The following is a 20,421-nucleotide window of genomic DNA, read 5'->3' on the forward strand; positions in this document are numbered from 1 at the left end:
GGACTCTTTTGTAATAGCTGACTTTAACACACAGTGGTTTCGGTGATTGCCTGGGTCAATGAACAGCCCTTATCATTACAATTTTAGAATCATACTATCCACACTCCCGTTCAATTAAAAAATATACCCATAAATCGCAAACTTTTTGGTCCGTCCATTTAACACGTTATGTATTCCTGATTAAACCGCGCAAATCGCCATTTTGAGGGTAAACCATAAAAGAACAATTTTGAAAGTCGGCGGTATTTATTTTGGTCTTGTTTTAATTGGCAGTGCCGCTTGTTTTGCCCTTATTTTGAACGGCAGTGCCACTTATTTTTCTCGCGAGACTTGGCAACACTGGTAGCAATGACACTAAGTAAACCAACTTATGGCGCAACTACATCTATGTTCAATAAAGATTAATATTAAGCACATATTGGCAGCCAATATATCATACTGTATAACAAAAAACACTTTATCAAGAAGTTAGTTTTATTCTATGTCCTAAGCGACATGTTATCAAAATGTATAATTCTGAGAGAGAGAAATTACGCCTCAATCTTAAAAGATATTTTTCCACAAATTTGATTACAGACGAAAATTAATTCAAAACATTTTAAATCTTTCAATGATGATTTTGTAACAGAATGTGAAAAGTCCGAGCGTGACTTGGTGATGAACTTATCGGACTTGGAGAATTGATACTACCAAATACGATTCGCACTTTCAGTTGTAAGCGCGTTATAAGTGTGGTATTCAATCCCACTAATCAATTAAGAGTAACCACTTAAGGAGGCGGTTAATGCCGACAGGTTACCTTCTCTTTGCTCCTGAGCTCAAACTTAGCGATATTTATGCCTGGACCATTGGGGTCTTTCATATGTCCGTTTAGGCCATTTTGTGCATAAAGTGAAAAAATAAAACATGAATCTGAGAAAAGAAACATTGAACCACACACACACTTACACCGTTATAAAAGAAACATTGAACCACACACACACCTACACCGTTATAAAAGAAACATTGAACCACACACACACCTACACCGTTATAAAAGAAACATTGAAAACCACACACACACCTACACCGTTATAAAAGAAACATTGAACCACAAACACACCTACACCGTTATAAAAGAAATAATTTCAAAGGTACTATGGTCTATAAATATATTTTTTTCCTTCATTCATAGAGAAACTTACCAGCGCATAGAACTTCATCATGAACTGTGTCGTCTTTTCTCTCATCTTTGGAGTTCTTATCCTAGTTGACTCAGTGATGGCTACGCCTTACGACCTCAATGGTAAATGCATAACACATTCTATATATGTAAATATTGTGATTGTTATAACAGTTATCTATCTAAATACTAATACATCTTACGGTAAATATAGATACCCATCGAATTAATTTCTCTGTATTATTCATTTGTATCAAAAGATTTGTCTTTCTATCCGTATTATATCAGAAGTTTTTTCAATAAAAACGTTTTCTCTGTTTCATATCAGAAGACAACAAGTTGGAAGAATACAGAGAACGACTTCAAGAAGTTCTACCTTATGCAGAAAAGTAAGGTCCTCGCATAACCGTCATAAGTATGATTTTGTATCATAAATCACAGTTGTCTTATAACCAACAACTAAATAATATCCTATAGTAAATATTAGCGGAGATATGGAAGAATAAAGATTCATCTTAAATGTTTAAACTTTTATCACCATTCTAAACGTTTTACAACTGCGGCATCTTTCAGTTTACTCTTCTAGCCTGTCTTTTTGCAGATTAACATTGTATTATATATATTGTGTGGTTTGGAATTATGCTTTTAAATAACTATAGCATAAATGGACACTATAAACTGTACAGGAGAGAGATAGATCACAGCTAGGTATTATAAACTGTACAGGAGCTAGATCACAGCTGGACGTTATTAATTGTACAAACTCCAGATCACAGCTGAGCATTATAAACTGTACAGGAGCTAGATCACAGCTGGACGTTGTTAACTGTACAAACTCCAGATCACAGCTGAGCATTATTAGCTGTTCAGGAGCTAGCTCATATCTAGGCATTATCAACTATACAGAAAAGAAAAGAATTATGCTTTCGTATTTATTAAAGTTTTTGAATTTCAAAGCGAGACTTAGAGATTCATGGCGTGGCTTTTATTCATATGGTCTTGTTTTTCAATGGAGGTGATGTTATTTGTTGTGTCTGTGATGGTAAATCACGTTGGCTTGATGGTATAAACTACTCACTGTGTTAGGCTATCACTACTGCTGTTGTAGCAAGCGTGTTATAAAGTACGAAATGTGCCAACTATGACATTTACATTAGTAACTTTTCGATTGTACTTTTCAAATGATAAAAGAATATGGTCTTCAGGCAAACTCAAGTTACTTCACAATTCTTTTGTAATTGACAAAGATTTCTAGACAACTTGTATGTTAAAAACAAACAAATTTTACATGCTTAGGGTTACCACAAGGTTACGACAATGATACCTAAAGAAACACTTAAAGAACATTGACCTCGCTTAAAGCAACTTAGTGATAACGATTTTGGTATGATAGCTTCAATCTATTATACAGTAAGAACTGGAAAGAAAATTAAAATATCATTTAACTATTTTGCTTAGGAGAAGCTGCATTCCCCGTAGCGGAAGCTGTGACAACCGACCTTACTCCTGCTGTGGGGGCTCTTCTTGTCGATGTAATCTCTGGGGCACTAACTGTCGCTGTCAGAGACAAGGCCTCTTCCAAGGATGGGGCAAATAATATGGCTGCTTTCTAAAGTCGCTGTAACCTTACGTTGTCGATACAGTAATACGTGTTCTTTGTTTGTTTAATTAATAATAGCTTGTATCTATTGAAAGTTTATCGTCGTTTTCAAAGTATGATAATATATAGTTATTGCTTAGCTTTTAATATTATATATTTGTTCATGTTCATTATATATATATATTTTTTTGCTTTTGTCAATGAAGTAGACTTTATTTTACGAACTATGTATATCAAACGTTATAATAACAAAGAAACAACTTGAGTCGATTATGGCATAGGTAATTAAACAGTTCAATTTAATAACATACAAGTCACTTGCAAATTCGTCATTCTTGTTCTAAAACACAAATCATTAGTTTCCAGAAGGGCATGTACTGTTCAACTGTCTGTTGTGACAGCACAGATAATGAGAATGTTGTCGAATGTATTCAAGAAAATATGTGTTAGTTTTTTATATAAAGCACTTTTGAAAATGACTCTCCCAGCTTTTTAGTTGGCGAAATTTAAAGGTTTTATTTGAATATTATGTTGCTGGATCAATATCGCATAATTTTCTATGGAATCTACTTATAATTCTGTTTCTTCATAAATCTAATTAGAAAATTCTGTATTTGGTATATATCAAAGAAAAATACAAACCTGGTCGAATTTTGTTTTTCAAACAACTGGTAGAACTGTGAAGAGATATACTTCGAACGTTATCGAAAGTAGATATAGTGAAGTAACTGGAAGAAAATATTAAATTAACAACTTGGATGACATAAGCGTCAAGTTTATTGGTTGTAAGAAATATATAAATACATTACGTTTTACCAGGTTGACCTGACAACATCAGGTGGTTAATATACAGTGCCATCTAAGTTGTTAATATATTATCAAAAATAGTTTAAAAACAAGTGACACCGACTCGGAGAGACCTCTTACTATGTTTTCACAAAACTCAAAGGACAACAATGTTAGTGTTAGATACAAGCGCAGTCAAATGTTGTTCCAGGGTGAGGAGTAGGAATTTTTGTTTGTCTAGTTTACCAGTGAGACCGAGATTATTAACCATAGTGGAAAGTGGTGTACGTACGAGGTCTCATGTATGATAAGTAACACACTGTGCGATTGATCATAGGTGTAGGCCTAGTACCCGCTCATACTCGATGGCACGCTTGGTATGCAGCAATTTACGCGACTGAACACAGCTAACTAGACCTAGGAGATGCACAACGACAGCTGTTTGTAATTAAGCAAACTTTGACTGAATCCAAACAAGTGAGCCGCAACCTTACAAGTATTTGTCAAATGTAGCGCTAATAAGAATGACAAATTAAAAACCGTGCTTTAATTTTGTTCAAAGAAACGGAGTTTATATAACTCTCGAGGCAGCCGATAGATGATGTATATTGTGAAAACTTATTTATTTATTTAACAAACAGATTTGAAGGCTTGAGTTTCTATCCCTATATTCGTTTTATATTTGATTTTGATATATAAAACATTATTATTGTGAACCTACAATATAGTATTAATTTTTAAACTGCATGACTATAATAATAGGTTCATGACATAAGCCCGTTTACTACACGTTGAGAGCGAATTATACGGGTAAAAATGTTTATTTTATTTTTGCTATTTTTCTGAAAATCAACTGTTCGCGATACACAGAAACGTTAACTTCAAAATACGACGAACATTTCACCACCAGTCTTCCGGACAAATGCTTTATATTTTTATATTTATGACCTCGTATGTACAATTAAGGTGTTTTATCGTAAATGTTTAATGATTAGTTTTAGCGTTCATCATACATTATAGTTTATTATTCTAGAATATGGCTGGTTTTCAGTGAAATTTTATTTAATGTTTGCACTGCATTTTTATCTTTTGGCCTCGTTGTATACATGAGCTACTAATAATAAATTCACATGGATGTATGCAGCATAAAATATGTGTTGTTTTTTGTATCAAACGTTCAAAGAAATATAACATAAGTTTCATATAATCCTAGATTCTTATTCAAACCATAAAAATAGAAAAGAAACATCTTTATTTTATTTTTGGTAACAACTTTTTAATACGTTTAAATATCAGAAATATAACAAAATATCTGAAGATATAAAGAAAGTATCTCCGCTCTGGTGTCATGAGTTTACTGTTCCTAATGGCCGGCGCTTCGAAGCAACATCAAAAATTTATTGTTTTTATTTTTAAAAATAAATTTTATTATAGTACCCACCATTTTGATTTACGCCTTTTTTTTAGTTAAATGTTCATGTAATAAAGTGGCTTAAACGCACGTTTTTATATGTGTTACGCGAAAAATTTCTTTCAAAAATTTACAAATCACGGAACGAAAATGTAAAGCGCCGTATATCGTTATCCGTGTAAATGTTTCAAATTGCGAAATATCTTTCCATGGAGAAAAAAAATATGGTTAAAAACACTTCTTAAAGTTTTGTAAAGAGTCGATTGAAACGATTAATAATTGAATAATCAAACGATGATAGATAAATGTAATGAATATCTTCAGAATGTATATGAAGATTTAAATTTGTTTATGGTAAATCAAAAAAGACAGTTCTGGGCACTATCAGTCAATTATGACACTATCAGTTTTAACATGTAAAATCTAAAATTGTGTGTGTGCCGTTTTTTTGCTTTACTTTAACCAAGAAGTAAAAAACAAGATACCTACTATTCTGTCTACAATTTTACATTTGATAAAACCTGTTTTATCATGTTTACAAGACATAGACATATTACATACTGTTTCCGTTCTCAGTTGTAGCTAGTGTGCCAATGTTAGTTCAACTGACGTAATATACGAGAGGTCTCGGGTTCGATTTTGGGCCATAGTGATTACCACATTCACAGAAGTTAAACAGCTTCATTAATATATAAATAAACATATTCTTCTCCCATGTTCTTAGTTAATTCAATTCTTTCATACACTTTAAAAATACCTGCTTCAAAAATTATATTCTCTCCGTGGTGTTCAAGAAAAGAAATGCAAGCCCAGTTATCAAGGTGAGAAGGGAAAATCTGATCATCTCAAACTACTTCATAATTAGATTGTATTTTGTACATGTTGTATTTCGGTGTGACCGGTCTCTTACCGAACTAACCTAGGTAATCTTTTACCGCACATTCTGAATCAAACTTTTTCGTATGTATCCATTAAAATCAACTGAAAGTTAAGAAACTACCAAAATTTTAAAAACAAGCATAATGTAGTGGAAATAATATTCATACCGAATTTATAGTAACACTGCGATGTTTTTTGTTTTTGTTTTTAAAAGCTAAATCTGTATAAAAGTAAAGGAAGTTTATAATTTTAAACTATAATAGCGGAAATTGTGTTCATAACATTCCTATTACACGGTAAAGTAGGATAGCAGTATTCTCAGACATATGATCTACATATATCTTTATAGTTAACTGCTTTTCGTAATCCAAGCCAAGCTTAATTAATCTGAATTGTTGTAATGGACGCATCTAACATATTTCTTTGTTAGCCTGAACTATTGTAATGGACACATCTAATACATTGGTTTAGTTATCCTGAATTGTTGTAATGGACACATAGTTAGCCTGAATTGTCGTAATGGGCACATGTAACACATTCTCTTAATTAAGCCGAATTGTTGTAATGTACGCATCTAACATATTCCTTTGTTAGCCTGAATTGTTATAATTAATGGCCACATCTAACACATTCGCTTAGTTATCGTGACTGTTGTAATAGACACATCTAACACATTCGTTTAGTTAACCTGAACTGCTTGTAATGGACGCATCTAACATATTCCTTTGTTAGCCTGAATTGTTATAATTAATGGACACATCTAACACATTCGTTTAGTTAACCTGAACTGTTGTAATGGACGCATCTAACATATTCCTTTGTTAGCCTGAATTGTTATAATTAATGGCCACATCTAACACACTCGCTTAGTTAACCTGAATTATTGTAATGGATACTTTTGTTTTTGCTTGTTTTTTGTTGAATTTCGTGAAAAACTTCTCGAGGGCTGTCTGCGTTAGAAATGATAGACAAGAGGGAAGGCAGCTAATCAACACCACCCCATTGTCATCTCTTGGATTAGTCTTCACCAACGAATAGTGGGATTGGCCGTCACATTATAACGCCTCTACGCCGGAAAGAACGAATATATTCGATGACCAACAGATTGCGAACCGAACGCCCTAACCATCAAATCATACCTGGCCTGCAATGGGTATTTGTAACGCATGAGCTTAATTAACCTGAATTATTGTATTAGATACACGTAACATATTCTTAATCTTTCAGAATTCGATATTTTTATAAAGATATATTTCTGGCCAGAAGTTTAACTGTTTAGTGGATAATACTATGGGGGTAAATATGAATAAATTCAGCTTTTTTGGAAACAATCATTAATGACTCGAAGCTAAACATAATGATGAAAATCCAAGAAATACTTTTCAGACCACAGTTCGCAGTAATAATAAAAAAAATCAACCCTGGAGTCTAAAGATGTTGACTTTGTAGCACACCAACGAATGACTGTTGCATTCTCATTTACAACTCTCAACCGATACACACAAACTTACACAATGGTGAAATTACTTAGAAAACATACAAAGAAAGTTGTTTAATCTATGATTTTGCTTGCAGAACTTATTCTGGGAAAAAAATAATAATGAGAATAAAGCATAAGCATAAGACATGTAAATATAATTGTGATCTGAACTACCTATGGGACAAAGTAATTTATATTTATTTCATGTAATGCGACGTAGTTATTTAAAATTATTTGAGCTCCACCCTTCATTACACTTTTTTTTCCAAGCAGTAAAACAAATTGATAGTTAATGATACACGTTTTGTTTTATTATTATATTTATTAAGGTTATTGTTTTACCTCAGATAAAATCGACTTGTATTACCCCGCTTATGTCATAAATAGTATGTGTAGCTTTGCTTAGTTCAGATATTATCTCAGCGTATTTTCATACGTGTAGAGCCTGGCATTGCCTGGTCGTTAGGATGATCGACTCGCAATTTGCGGGTCGCAGGTTCTAATCCCGTCATTGAATATGCTCTCCCTTTCAGCCATGGGGCCGTTATACTATGATGGTCAATCCCACTTTTCATTGGTAATAGTAGCCCAAGAGATGGCGGTGGGTGGTGTTGACTAGCTGCCTTCCCTCTAATCTATCACTTCTAAATTAAGAACGTCTCGAATAGCTTTCCCCGAAATTCCACAACAACATAAAACAAACTATGTGTAGAGTTATCGTACTTGCACGGTAAACTGTAACTTCATCATATGACTTCACCTTAACACAATATCATTAACTGTAGCTTCAATACGTTAATCCCAGCACAGTCAACACCAATCTTTAAATTGTCTGGAACTGCGGCCCAATTTTACATGTGCAACAGGCTAAAAACTTAGATAGGAGCGGAAAAACAGAATTCTGTTGATTTAAGGACACCCTTAGATTAATAATCACTTGACTTTACATAAATTATTAATTGTTCTGCATCTTCAATCCTATTCATGGCACAAAGATTACCAACGTTTAGAGTGACATTAGTTTGTCTCCAAGTGGTGATCATACTTAATGTATTTTTCGGTATTTTCGACTTTGTTGTTTGAATGTGCTGCCACCTAACGCATGTTAGTTATAATCACACTAAAGCCAAGTAAATTCGATAGTTGCAAGTACATGCTCTCTTACTTAAAGCTGTTAGTGGTTATTTTACACACTTACAACGCTAAAATACGAGGTTCGATTCCCCGCGTTGATCAGAGCGTACATAACCATTGTGCAGGTTTGTACTTTAACAGAAGTACTTAAAAGCTAAACCTTTTGAACAAAACAATCGGTATTTAAACCCCATTCTCATTTATACCAGTGAATATATTCTACCTAAAAACATAGTTTAGTTTACTTTATCACAGTAAAATGCCTTTGTGTTTGGTAAGACTACCACCACAGCTGATACGCCGAGCAAGCAAATAATTGTTGAGTCAATAAGGAGTACAGTCGAAATTTATCTGCATATTAAGTACTATAGTATATTTTGCATAATATTTATGTTGTTAACATTTTTATCTGTTTTTTTTTTTCCTGTGGCCAACTGCAACTTAACTCTTTAAGCGTGATTCGTTAAAAGATTGTAGTTGTTTTTTTAAAATGACAATACGTTCCTCAATTGCTAGAAAAAAATGGGCTGTGGTACGTGCGTACGCTTCAATGGATAGACGCTAAGTACATGGAGAACAAATTTAGAAAAACAAACAAAAACAGTGCAATTATACCTGAATAAAGCTATATTCTACGTTTGTTTGTTTTTGAAATTCGCGCAAAGCTACACGAGTGCTATCTGCGTTAGCCGTCCCTAATTTAGCAGTGTAAGACTAGAGGGAAGGCAGCTAGTCATCGCCACCCACCGCCAACTCTTGGGCTACTCTTTTACCAATGAATAGTGGGATTGACCTTCGCCCTTTCAGCCGTGGGGGCGTTATAATGTGACCATGTTTTGGAGTGACGGGGATTCGAACCCGCGACCTTCAGATTGTGAGTCGAGCTCCCTAACCACCTGGCCATGCCGGGCCGAGACGGTTTGTGTTTGTCCGTGACGAACATTTTCCAACATCCTGACGTCCTCTGGCCATCATGAAACTTTCAGAAGTTTTTCGGTATATTCCAGACGTTTGTTTTTCGGTATATTCCAGACGTATTCCAAAACCCCTTACTTTAATCTCTGTTTTTTACTATTTTGATACTCATATCAATTTCTCCCTTGTTATCGCTTATTATTGACGAATGACACACACGCACGCTGTCCCGCCATCCACGTGAAGCCAGCAAAATATATGTAACTTCTGGCGCGGATAACTTTGCTAGTTATACTTAATGGAAGAAAAATGAGCTATCCAACTTTTTCGATGGTATTCGAAATATTAAGTCATATGATAATATATTTACTGAATATTATTAAAACGGGGAAAATGTAAATTTTTAATAGCCTTTCATTAAAAAAAATATTAATCACGTTTAAAAGAACAGAGTTAATTTATTTACAAAGTTGATCAGTCTTTACGCTACCATAATAAACGTTTATCATTCTAATTAATCAAACTCTTTCGAATGGATAATGTTCACTTAAAAACTGAATTTTTCAAAGCATTCAAAAACTAGTAAACTGTGTATTAAATTCTCAGAATTTTGTTTGTTTGTTTGTTTTGAATTTCGCGTAAAGGAGATAAATTATGTTTCCACAAAAGTGCACATAAAAAGGCAGGACTGTATCAAAAAATATACTACTTCAGACATGTTAGTTACACTATGAGCCGGTTTGTTTGTTTTGAATTTCGCGCAAAGCTTCACGAGGGCTATCTGCGCTAGCCGTCCCTAATTTAGCAGTGTAAGACTAGAGGGAAGGCAGCTAGTCATCACCATCAACCGCCAACTCTTGGGCTACTCTTTTATCAATGAATAGTGGGATTGACCGTCACATTATAACGCTCCCACGGCTGAAAGGGCGAGCATGTTTTGGAGTGACGGGGATTGGAACCCGCGACCCTCAGATTCCGAGTCGAGCTCCCTAACCACCTGGCCATGCCGGGCCCTCAGAATTTTAGAAAAACATTTTGACCTATTGATTAACGGGCCCAAACTAGGAATCCAATGATTCATGGTTAGTGGCCCGTTACTCAAAAATACACTTTGTATTTTGGTGCCATTGTTTCAACATAAGATTAACGTGATATGGTCAGACAATAGCAGCTCATGAGTTGACGGTGGGTACTGTTAACTAACTTCCTTATCTCTAGTTTATTATTTCAAATTAGGGACGGTTGTTTTTAATGGAAAGCTACACAATGGGCTATGTGCACTTATTCGGGAAATCGAATCCTAGATTTCAACGTTTAAGTCCTTCAACCTACCGTTGACACACCAGGCAAAGGCAGTAATTATCCCGATACTCTGTCGTCCATAGGATGTCACCTCATTGAGGGGTCGCCAAGTGAGTGAAGGGCAAAGGATGCTACCTGAGGGTTACATACCTATTACGTAATATGCAAATTATGCCGACACATGAGAGTTACATAATTGTTACCTAATATATAAAGGATGTTGCTGCCTGAGCTTTACATAACTGTTACGTAATAGGCTTCTTAGCTAGCGTCGGCTGCGATAGTTAGGTCATGCTATGAGGATGCCTGATGGCTGCATTCCCAAAGACTTGCTATATGGTGAGCTAGAAACAGGTAAAGAACCTCCAGGACGTCCCCATTTTCGATTTAAAGATGTATGTAAAAGAGACTTAAAATCAACTAACGTAAGGTCTCAACGAGTGGGAGACACTTGCCGAGTTTGGTGCTCTTCTATCAGCAGTGGGCTAAGAGATCGCGAATCGGGGATGACAAATGAGGTGGTACAGAAAAGAACTCGCAGGAAGCTGAGAAATACACTACCTATTTCTCTCTCAGCACACCATCTTCAAATGTCTCTGTCAGTGCACATCCAAGATAGGACTTTTCAGCCACCGTAAAAAGTGCCTGAATGAATAAAATACTTAAATGTGTGCAAAACATCTATTGTCTCTTGAGACAAACAGATGATTACATACGCAATAAACACCAGAGGGAGATGACATCCACGACGTGGCACTAGAAGGTGCGACTGTTTTAGGAGAGAGGTGAGATCATAGTTCCATGAAATGGCACCAGAGTGTGCATTGGTATGATGAGCACGCAGTTCGCGAGTGAACCATCAGAGGGTGATGTAGATCAATGTGTTATCAAATTTACATTAACAATAAAGTCTTCAAATTGATATTTTATCTAATTTACATCGCATTGTTTTAACAGTTATTACGATTACAGTTTCATTTTATAAGTAAAACATTAAATCTGCTATTTTAATGTTACCAACTTTATAGTTTTTGCTTGTATATTTAATTACGTATGTCTTAAAAAGGCGGAGGGTGTTTATATAGGTGGATGGTATAGTGTTTATATAGACAGATGATACTACTAAGGACAATGTTACCAAAGTTCATAGGATGCTCAACTAATCAATAGAGTTTTACCTTTTTACAACTATCTATCCTGAAAAGGACGAATTTTTCGTGATAACATCTTTAACATACAATCTTATTGTTTCATTTTCTACACGTTTCACTAGTTTGGCTTTATGGATTAAATATATTCTTATGCTATTCGTCTATCCATATAACTATGGTTTTATGTGTATAACAGTAAATGAGTTTTTGACAAAATATTTCATTTTACACATGTTGACAGTTACTTTATAGTTTTCATTTACATATTACCCATGTTTTATAAATGCTGACAGTGCTTCTATGGCTGGACAGTACTATTATTACAAGGTCTTACTAAGATTCTTTAGGTGGATGGTATTGCTAAGGGTATTCTGTGTTTTACAAAAGTGGGTGGTGTTTCTATAGGCGGACAGTGTTATTATACTTCCTTAGGACTGCATATTGATTTCAATTCGTCTCAACTTATATTTCTAGTTTTCATTTATATACCTAACTGTATTATGTGTGCCTTACAAATGCGAATGGTGTTACTAGGTGGATTGAGTTACTAAGGTTGTATAAGCAGATGGTATTACTTGGCAAATTGTGTTGCTAAGGTTAGTGTTGCTAGGGCGGATGGAGTTTTGATAAACAGATAATTAAATAGGATGATAAGCCCATCATGGGGTGTCTCAACGTGTTTCAACATTTGATTACGTCATCAACATTGTAGTCCAGATTTATTTATATGTCCTGAAAGGTTACAAATAAAACCATTATTTTAATGAAACAACTATTATAACAATATTACACAAATTTATCACACATACTATCTTCATTTATCCATTATTTGAATGAGGCAAATATTATAGCATAACCAATAATTTACTTTACTCACTTTTACATTATCTGTTCTGAAAGGATTTTATCATATATAATGTATCATTTTTATAAATATTGAACGAGACAGTTAGTACAACCAATTGTGTTTTTAAGTAAGTTTCTAGATATGCTAAAATGTCAAAAACCTTCTTATCCTTTACAAGGTCTGTGAGTACTTTGTGGCTTCAAAACTCAATACAAAGTACTTTTTTAAACCCAATGTTGGCTCAATGTAATTTAGCACGCTAAAATTTGGAGGAAATAACGAATCCCTTTAAAATTATGCGTGAGTATAAGATTTCTTGTTTTGCTACCCAATACTATGGCTTGCCCCCACCCCCAAAGTAAAATTTATTTGATACTGGCGCCGCCACTGGCCATATCTAATCAAGGAAGATATACCTTTTTTCTTAAACAGAATGGGAGGAATTTAAACAGTGGACCCCAGCTATAATCGGTACATTAAATGTGTACTAAATCGAGTTTTGTTGGGGTGGGTTGAATAACAAGTTCCTTTTATAAATAAATTGCTGAGTAATGGTCAAAAGTAACAACAATAGTAACAACTAGAAAAATTCTACACTTCGACTTCAAATCAATGTTAACCTTATATTTGTAAACTTAGTAACGAACCCGTAAAAATATCATCAAGATCAGTGGAAAGAGCATGCTATTTACTGCTAGACACTTTAGTGTCTTATCTGCCATATTTATTATATGGTGATTTTTGGGCTGTTTTAACCTGCTAAAGTTCCTTTCACAACCGGCTGTGCTAACTGGGAGAGTTATTGCTATCTTTATAACCTTGTAAAGTTCAGTAAAAGCCATAAATAGAGGTTTGAAATGTTTTGGAAACTCTTTGGTGGCTCCATATGTTGCATCTGAACATTTATTCGTTCTCTCAGCTTGCCTCATTTCCATTTGTATGTCTTCAAGATTCAGCCTATAATGGGCTGCAAGAGGTTTAATAGTCACAAAATTGAGATTTTTTTTCAGATTTAGGGTCAGTTGCTGACAGGGAGTGGAACCTTTGGAGATTTTCTCCAACTGCATCGTTTGTTTAGTTCTCTAAAAAAATATCAATGGTTGGAAACAAGATGGCTCATTTCAGATGAGATGAATCTCGTATGGCGTCCCACTTCTCGTCCATGGAGCTCTGGAAATGATGTCGACGGCAACATTTCAGATCATTTCTGGTAGCAGTGTCACAAGGATGTTGAAAATAATCTGCAGCTTTCTCTTCACATCTGTAGGTTTGCGACTCTCAATGAGATTTACTGCTTTCAAGTAATCTAACTTAGAACTTTGCAGCATATCATGCTCCTTTGCTTCACGTATGATGTCATTCAGAAACAGCATACAGTATATGAATGTCTAGTCAAGTTGCACTAAAATGGATTGGGTATTTAATGCACGGTCTCGATTGCTGTCACTTATGTCAACATGCTGCAGAAATTTAATGAAACAGTCAAACCTTGTTACGATTGCACTTAGAGCACATATCTGACAAGCCCATCGTGTCTTTTCTTCTTTGAAAAGCAATTGACTGTGCATGAACAATAGAACCATTTAAAAAAGTAGCAAGTCTAAAGCACTGATAAAAAGTCAGCCACAGTGTAACAGATTTCACGTTTTATACGATGACTAAATTAAAACAATGAGCAAAACAGTTACAATTTGTTTTATTTTTTGTGGAACTCCAGAGCACTTGCTGCTCATGATGGCAGTGCCATCATATCCTTAACCAATCATCTTTGTGACATCAAGTCCATTGTCCTTTAACTTCTCTAGAATATATTTGTCCAACGATTCAGCATCGAGTTCATCAGCAACTTCTAAACCAAAAAATTCTCCATGAACTCCTGAATCATTAAAGCACCGAAGTACCAAACTCACCTGTTCTTTTTTTAAATAGGTCTTTAGTTTCATCGACTAAGGTTGCAAAGTACTGATATTCTCTTACTTCATCCAAAATTATATCATTGAAGATATCCAAAATGGCATCTTGTACACGGTAGTGCGTATATGTGGCATTTTTCTGTCTTTCACACAGTTGTTCATTTAGGATCTGGGAATAAGTCTTTAAGAAGTTTAATATTTCCAAAACGTTTAATTTATTTTCAGCTATGTCTCCTTCACAATGACTCCTATGAGCTATGTTTTGGACAGTTATAAGTCTCAACATATCTGCAAATATTGCTAGTTATACTTAATGGAAGAAAAATGAGCAATCAAACTTTTTTCGATGGTATTCGAAATATTAAATCATATGATAATATATTTACTGAATATTATTAAAACTGGGAAAATGTAAATTTTTAATAGTCTTTCATTAAAAAAAATTATCACGTTTAAAAGAACAAAGTTAATTTATTTACAAAGTTGATCAGTCTTTACGCTACCATAATAAACGTTTATCATTCTAATTAATCAAACTCTTTCGAATGGATAATGTTCAATTAAAAACTGAATTTTTCAAAGCATTCAAAAACTAGTAAGTTGTGTATTAAATTCTCAGAATTTTGTTTGTTTGTTTTGAATTTCGCGCAAAGCTACACGAGGGCTACCTGCGCTAGCCGTCCCTAATTTAGTAGTGTAAGACTAGAGGGAAGGCAGCTAGTCATCACCACCCACCGCCAACTCTTGGGCTACTCTTTCACCAACGAATAGTGGGATTGACCGTCACATTATAACGCCCTCACGGCTGAAAGGGCGAGCATGTTTGGTGTGACGGGGATTCGAACCCGCGACCCTCAGATTGCGAGTCGAGCTTCCTAACCACCTGGCCCAAAATGGACGAATACAGTAAGTCAATCATTTATTATTTTCATTGCAGATGTTGAAATACGTAAAATAATGATTTTAACATAATGAAATCTAGACGTTGATGACTTGTAGAAGTACTATCACAGTATATTAATTCAAATCTTACCATAATAATGGTAATTAAGTATATATGTGAAACATAATGGTATTTGTAAAACATATGTAAATTGTTTTGTCTCAGATCAGTAAAAGTGTTATTGCATAATAAACGTTTTATTGACAATCTCTGTTGTATAAAGTTTAAATTTTAATTATTGCATGGTATCGCTTTTTTTAGGACGATTTAAACCTTTAGTCATGTATTGTGTTTTTGGTAAAATGTATATAATTGTGATAATGTTACATTAAATATTGCTTTGACATTTTATTATATCACTGAAAATCTTTAATCACTTGGTGGATAATTAAAAAAGTAAGTTTTATTAATATTTCGTCCTTTTGGGACAGGAAATTTAATTTACTGGTGAATTATCGTTAAGCGTCTTTTTAAGGACGAACTAATTATAAATGAATTAGTGTTAAGCGGCCTTTTTTCATAACTTGATTTAATTAACTTAATTTTAACGGACTTACTACTACTGTAAATCTAGCTAAGATCATGCACTTTATATGTCATTACTTCTAGTTATAAAATAATTGCGTAGGCAAGGAAATAACAAAATGCAAAATATAATATTAAGTAGTGGTGACAAACTCGCCAAATTAAAATAATTTTATTAATAAAACACAAAAACAATGTTTCGGCCAACAGCCCTACATTAGGTACCAGCGACAATAAAATTGTTCATAATGTTTATTTACTACGATTTACTGTATTTATACAATTTTTGTGATATATGTTACTCCCATTAGCTCATTATAGCTTAGGAACACGTTCTCGAGCCTTCGAGCCACGTGTTCTTCCAACCTAACCCTTGTATTAACAGTTTCATTGTCACTGGTAACGTGATGTAGGGCTGTTGCCCGAAACGTTGCTTTCGTGTTTTATTAATAATATTATTTTAACTTGGCGAGTCTTTCACCACTACTTTATATTCTATTTTGCACTTTATATGGCATTAATCTGGTTGGGAACACAAACCTAAATCAACACAAATTTGGTTCCTTGTAGTTGAATCGATGTTATTCTGTTCAGGAATTTGCAATTTGATCAACACTAATCTGATGAATTGTATTAACATGCCAAAGGATCATGCGTTATACCACAATAGGCACAACACATTATTCTGGTCAGTATCACGTACTGGTTAAAAGGAAATACTTTAATTGAAACTAATTAGACTATGATCATTTATTTTATTCAACACTCGAATATATATATAATTTAATCACAAAGATACTTTTGAATTAACATGAATACATATTTCAATCAACACAACTCTACTCAGGATCACAAGTACTTGGTTAGATTCATGTTTATACAAGTGCTAGTCTACGAGCTATAATTTAGGGCTTAGATGCTGATCTAGTCAGAATAAATGTTAACCAGTCTGGTTAAAACCATGGCATATGAATCCACACTAGTTAAATTAAAATACATATTTAACACTAGAATGAGTTCAGGCCTGGTCAATATCGTTATTTTACAGATGATAAATAACCGAAGAGATGTCTGTGGTAATATGTTTCATGGCGATTAGTGATTCAATCACACATTTTCTGAACATTCTATACATTTATTCTAGATTATTTACAATTGTATTTAAATATGCATAAGACTAGTTTCTTAAAAATAAATGAGACTATAATAAATAATACCATTATACAAAACTTATGATAATGGTTTATTACTGAAGTCTTTTTTTAAAAAAAGAGTATTAAATGGATAAGTTACTGTGTACAAGAACGATTTCATTTAGTTAAATATGAACAAGAACTGTGCAGAAACGTTTAGTAGAACAAAACTTCAAAGAAAGTAATGATATAAAAATTTATTTACATTAATTCATATTTGTACACTTATTTACACAAACTGTTTTTCTCAACCTAATGAATAAATGAAAGCATGTTAAAATTAACTATACATGTTTATTCCTCTCCAATAAACTTCGGTACATTTAACGAATACTCAATTTTTAATACTTTTGAAGAAAATGAAAAAAATCCAATATAACAAAGTCGAGTACAATTTTTATCAACCTGGTCACATGATTTCAATAAGAACAAGTAAAAACTACAACCCTAGGTTAATTTTTATACTTCGTATTAGTGAAGTTAAAACTTCCACAGCTGTTTCTACTTCCACATAAATAATCTAAAAAGGATGAGTCATACATTTACCATTATCAAACACTTAACTACACAAGGGTTTGTTTTAATTTCACGCAAAGCTACAGGACATCTATCTGTGCTAGCCGTCCCTAACTTAGCAATGATAGACTTGAGGGATAGTAAAATCTTAGGCTAATCTTTTACCAACGAATAATGGGCCTAATAATGCCCAATTAATTAAACTACAGTGTCAAATAACAAAATTAAATTTTATAACAGTTCAGATCTTTTGCTATGTCATTAGCAAATACTGTAGAAAACACAAATAAGCAACATAATCTATTCTTGTTAATACTTATGACCTTAAAAAATAAAAACACCTTAAGAAAACATTTAATTATTTTTCCTTTTCTAAAAACTTTATTGTATATTTCTTTTATGTAACTTGAGACATGTTTTTAACATACTGTTCAACCTTATCACACTTTCCATTCAAAATATGTTATCGTATTTATAAATAAGAAATAATTTTATTATTTCAACAGTACACATGAATTTCTTATATTGGCCTTTTTTTTGAAAATATTTGAAATTTTTACAACAGGGCTATTTTCAGTAATTTTCTTCTCATAGGCCATGGACTACTGGGGACTATCGTGCACCCCCCCCCCCCCCCACACACACACATGATTAATGTTTTCACAGAGCTGTAAGGTATTCTGAACATGAACACCAAACGCCAGCTCACCATAACAGTGATTTGACTGACTGTTAGGGGCCCCAAAGTGCTGTAAAACACCACAAACATCATATCAAATGAAAACAAATCACATTATCTATTATTATGTGATCAAATATGGCTTTTATTTCATCAGTGATTGATTTTAAAACTTTGAGGTAGTTGTCACAGCGTAACCAACTTTTTGGTTCCTTTCTCATTTTTTCTGGTATTAGAATACATTTATTGTTTAAGATATTTAAAATGCATAACAAGTTTGTTTGAATTTCGCGCAAAGCTACACGAGGGCTATCTGCGCTACCATGCCTAATTTAGCAGTGTAAGACTAGAAGGAAGGCAGCTAGTTATCACCACTTGGAGTACTCTTTTACCAACGAATAGTGGGATTGACCGTACATTATAACGACCCCACGGATGAATGCATGTTTGGTGGGACAGGGATTCGAACCCGCGATCCTCAGATAAATACAAGTGGCTTCTATTATACAGTAGCGTAGTGACCTATAAGCAGGGTAGGGCAATTGCCCTAGGTCGCAGGTCTTCGGAGCGCCAAAATGACCAAAAAATAATAATAATAAAAATAAAATAAAAATATTATAAGAAAAATAAAAAAATTATCAACAGTAACAAAAATTACCCCCCCCCTACTTATTGAACACTATTTTAGCCTTATAATACAGTTAATACTAGTTAATAGAATAGTTTAAATAGTGCTACTTATTTACTGTGATAATCAAAAAGGCGTTTCTGGTTAATGGAATAGTCAAAAAGGCGCCCCTAGATATTGAAATAGTTTAAATGGCGCCCCCTAGATAACGGAATAGTTTAGATGGCGCCCCCTAGATAATGGAATAGTCTAAATGCGTCTCTGCATGCCTGCCTGCTTTCTGTACAGTGCGGTTATCTGCATTACCGCATCTTAATTGAATGGTTTGTAGATGTTAAGTATTTTATTTATCAAACCAAAGCTTTTATTTTTGCACGTGCATGAAATTCAAGGCTCAACGTTTGATTACTCTTACTGTATACTGGCACGTGATATAGGTGTATAGTTAACCTATCGCCCCTATTACTTTGCTTTTGCATGGTATTTACTACTTAGCCATATTATCCTAACCATACAATAGATTGAACGTTACCAGCTCCGATAAGTGATTAATAATATCTTGAACTTTTACGTCTAAATACAAAACAATTCCGATTAATAATTTCTTTTTCAAATTTTCATTTTCAGCAAACATGTTTGGAAAAAAACTTAGTGGCGCCAAATATATAAAAAGAAAAGTTAAAAATGAAGAAGTCTAGGAAAGTTATGGAAGCCTTTTTTAAGCCATCCCAAGCGGAAAAATCAACAAATAGCAATGAAGACAGACAAGCAAAGCCAGGATGAAAACAGTACGGAAACAGGAAACCACAAGGAAGATATTTGTGAAGAGGGGGATCCGAGAGTGCAGGAAACGGAAGACCACAAGAGAAACAAGAGGAAAGACAAAGAATAGATCAGGCAAGTGTTGAGAAAGATCAGCAAGACAATGGAGGGAGTGATAATGGTGACCCTTGCCTGAACAATCAGAATGATATAAATACAATTCCACCAGTCCAACGATGTAGGTCTGTTGACATTTGATAAAACATCACAGAAACCCCAATCTGATAAGTTGCGAAAAGAGATGATAAGACAGGGTTCATTAGTATTCCAAAACATGGATGGACCTTTTGCAAGTGAGCAGGGACACACTCTTTCAGCTTCATGGTTCAAGCTTCGACTTCCCAATGCACAAAAAAAGGAAGTAAATAGAACGTGGCTTGTTTATTCACCATGAACTAAAGCAGTGTATTGTTTTCAGAGTGCAGTTCTAATACGCGTTTATGCTTTGAAAAAATCTGGTGGATTTAACAATAGGAAACATAATAAAAGAATCATAACTCATGAAGAAAGTGCAGGCCACCAGAAAGCAGGATGA

General features: G+C 34.1%; 2 protein-coding genes across 2 annotated transcripts in view; one reads left to right on the forward strand and one right to left on the reverse strand.

The window, feature by feature from the left end:
• Positions 1 to 4,699, forward strand: part of LOC106461597 (omega-agatoxin-Aa4b-like) — a 28,641-nt gene extending 23,942 nt beyond the window's left edge. Inside the window, exons 2-4 of the mRNA XM_022388604.1 lie at positions 1,175 to 1,285; positions 1,491 to 1,551; positions 2,621 to 4,699. Of these exons, the coding sequence (XP_022244312.1) occupies positions 1,204 to 1,285; positions 1,491 to 1,551; positions 2,621 to 2,759 (282 nt within the window). The 5' untranslated portion in view covers positions 1,175 to 1,203 and the 3' untranslated portion in view covers positions 2,760 to 4,699. The remainder of the gene's footprint in view (positions 1 to 1,174; positions 1,286 to 1,490; positions 1,552 to 2,620) is intronic.
• A 12,643-nt stretch (positions 4,700 to 17,342) lies between these two features.
• The window catches only part of LOC106461595, an 84,712-nt gene continuing 81,633 nt past the window's right edge, over positions 17,343 to 20,421 (reverse strand). The window contains exon 19 of the mRNA XM_022388605.1: positions 17,343 to 17,493. Within this exon, the coding sequence (XP_022244313.1) occupies positions 17,489 to 17,493 (5 nt within the window). The 3' untranslated portion in view covers positions 17,343 to 17,488. The remainder of the gene's footprint in view (positions 17,494 to 20,421) is intronic.

This window comes from Limulus polyphemus, unplaced genomic scaffold (genome assembly GCF_000517525.1).
Source record: "Limulus polyphemus unplaced genomic scaffold, Limulus_polyphemus-2.1.2 Scaffold995, whole genome shotgun sequence".
Taxonomy (NCBI): Eukaryota; Metazoa; Arthropoda; class Merostomata; order Xiphosura; family Limulidae; genus Limulus; species Limulus polyphemus.